The sequence below is a fragment of the Corvus brachyrhynchos genome, unplaced genomic scaffold, assembly GCF_000691975.1.
Source record: "Corvus brachyrhynchos isolate BGI_N302 unplaced genomic scaffold, ASM69197v1 scaffold137, whole genome shotgun sequence".
NCBI lineage: Eukaryota > Metazoa > Chordata > Aves > Passeriformes > Corvidae > Corvus > Corvus brachyrhynchos.
The window spans coordinates 560,050-560,341 of record NW_008238830.1 but is presented as its reverse complement, the minus strand read 5'-3'; the positions used below and the strand labels follow the sequence as shown (position 1 = coordinate 560,341).

Here is a 292-nt window from a genome sequence, read left to right as displayed (position 1 = left end):
CAGAGAGAGGTGTGCAGCCGGGAGCAGCTCGGGTGCTGCGCAGGGAGCGGCTCCCGGGCCGGCCCGCGCTCCGCAGGGGCTCCACGAGGCTCTGTCCCCGCAGACACGTGCGCAACGGGGCGGTGATCGCGCGCTGCAGCCAGCCCGAGATCAGCTGGTGGGGCTGGCGGAACGCCGACGACGAGTACCTGGTGACATCCATTGCCAAAGCCTGTGCCTTGAACCCCGGAGCGAGGCCGTCGGGCGCCGCGCCGCACGCCGGGGGCAGCGCAGGCAGCGAGCAGTGCGGAGA

General features: G+C 73.3%; 1 protein-coding gene across 1 annotated transcript in view; it reads left to right on the top strand.

Moving 5' to 3' along the window:
- MTMR4 (myotubularin related protein 4) overlaps positions 1-292 on the top strand; it is a 28,951-nt gene that overhangs the window by 19,225 nt on the left and 9,434 nt on the right. Inside the window, exon 8 of the mRNA XM_008636737.2 lies at positions 104-287. Coding sequence (XP_008634959.2) covers positions 104-287 — 184 coding nt within the window. The remainder of the gene's footprint in view (positions 1-103; positions 288-292) is intronic.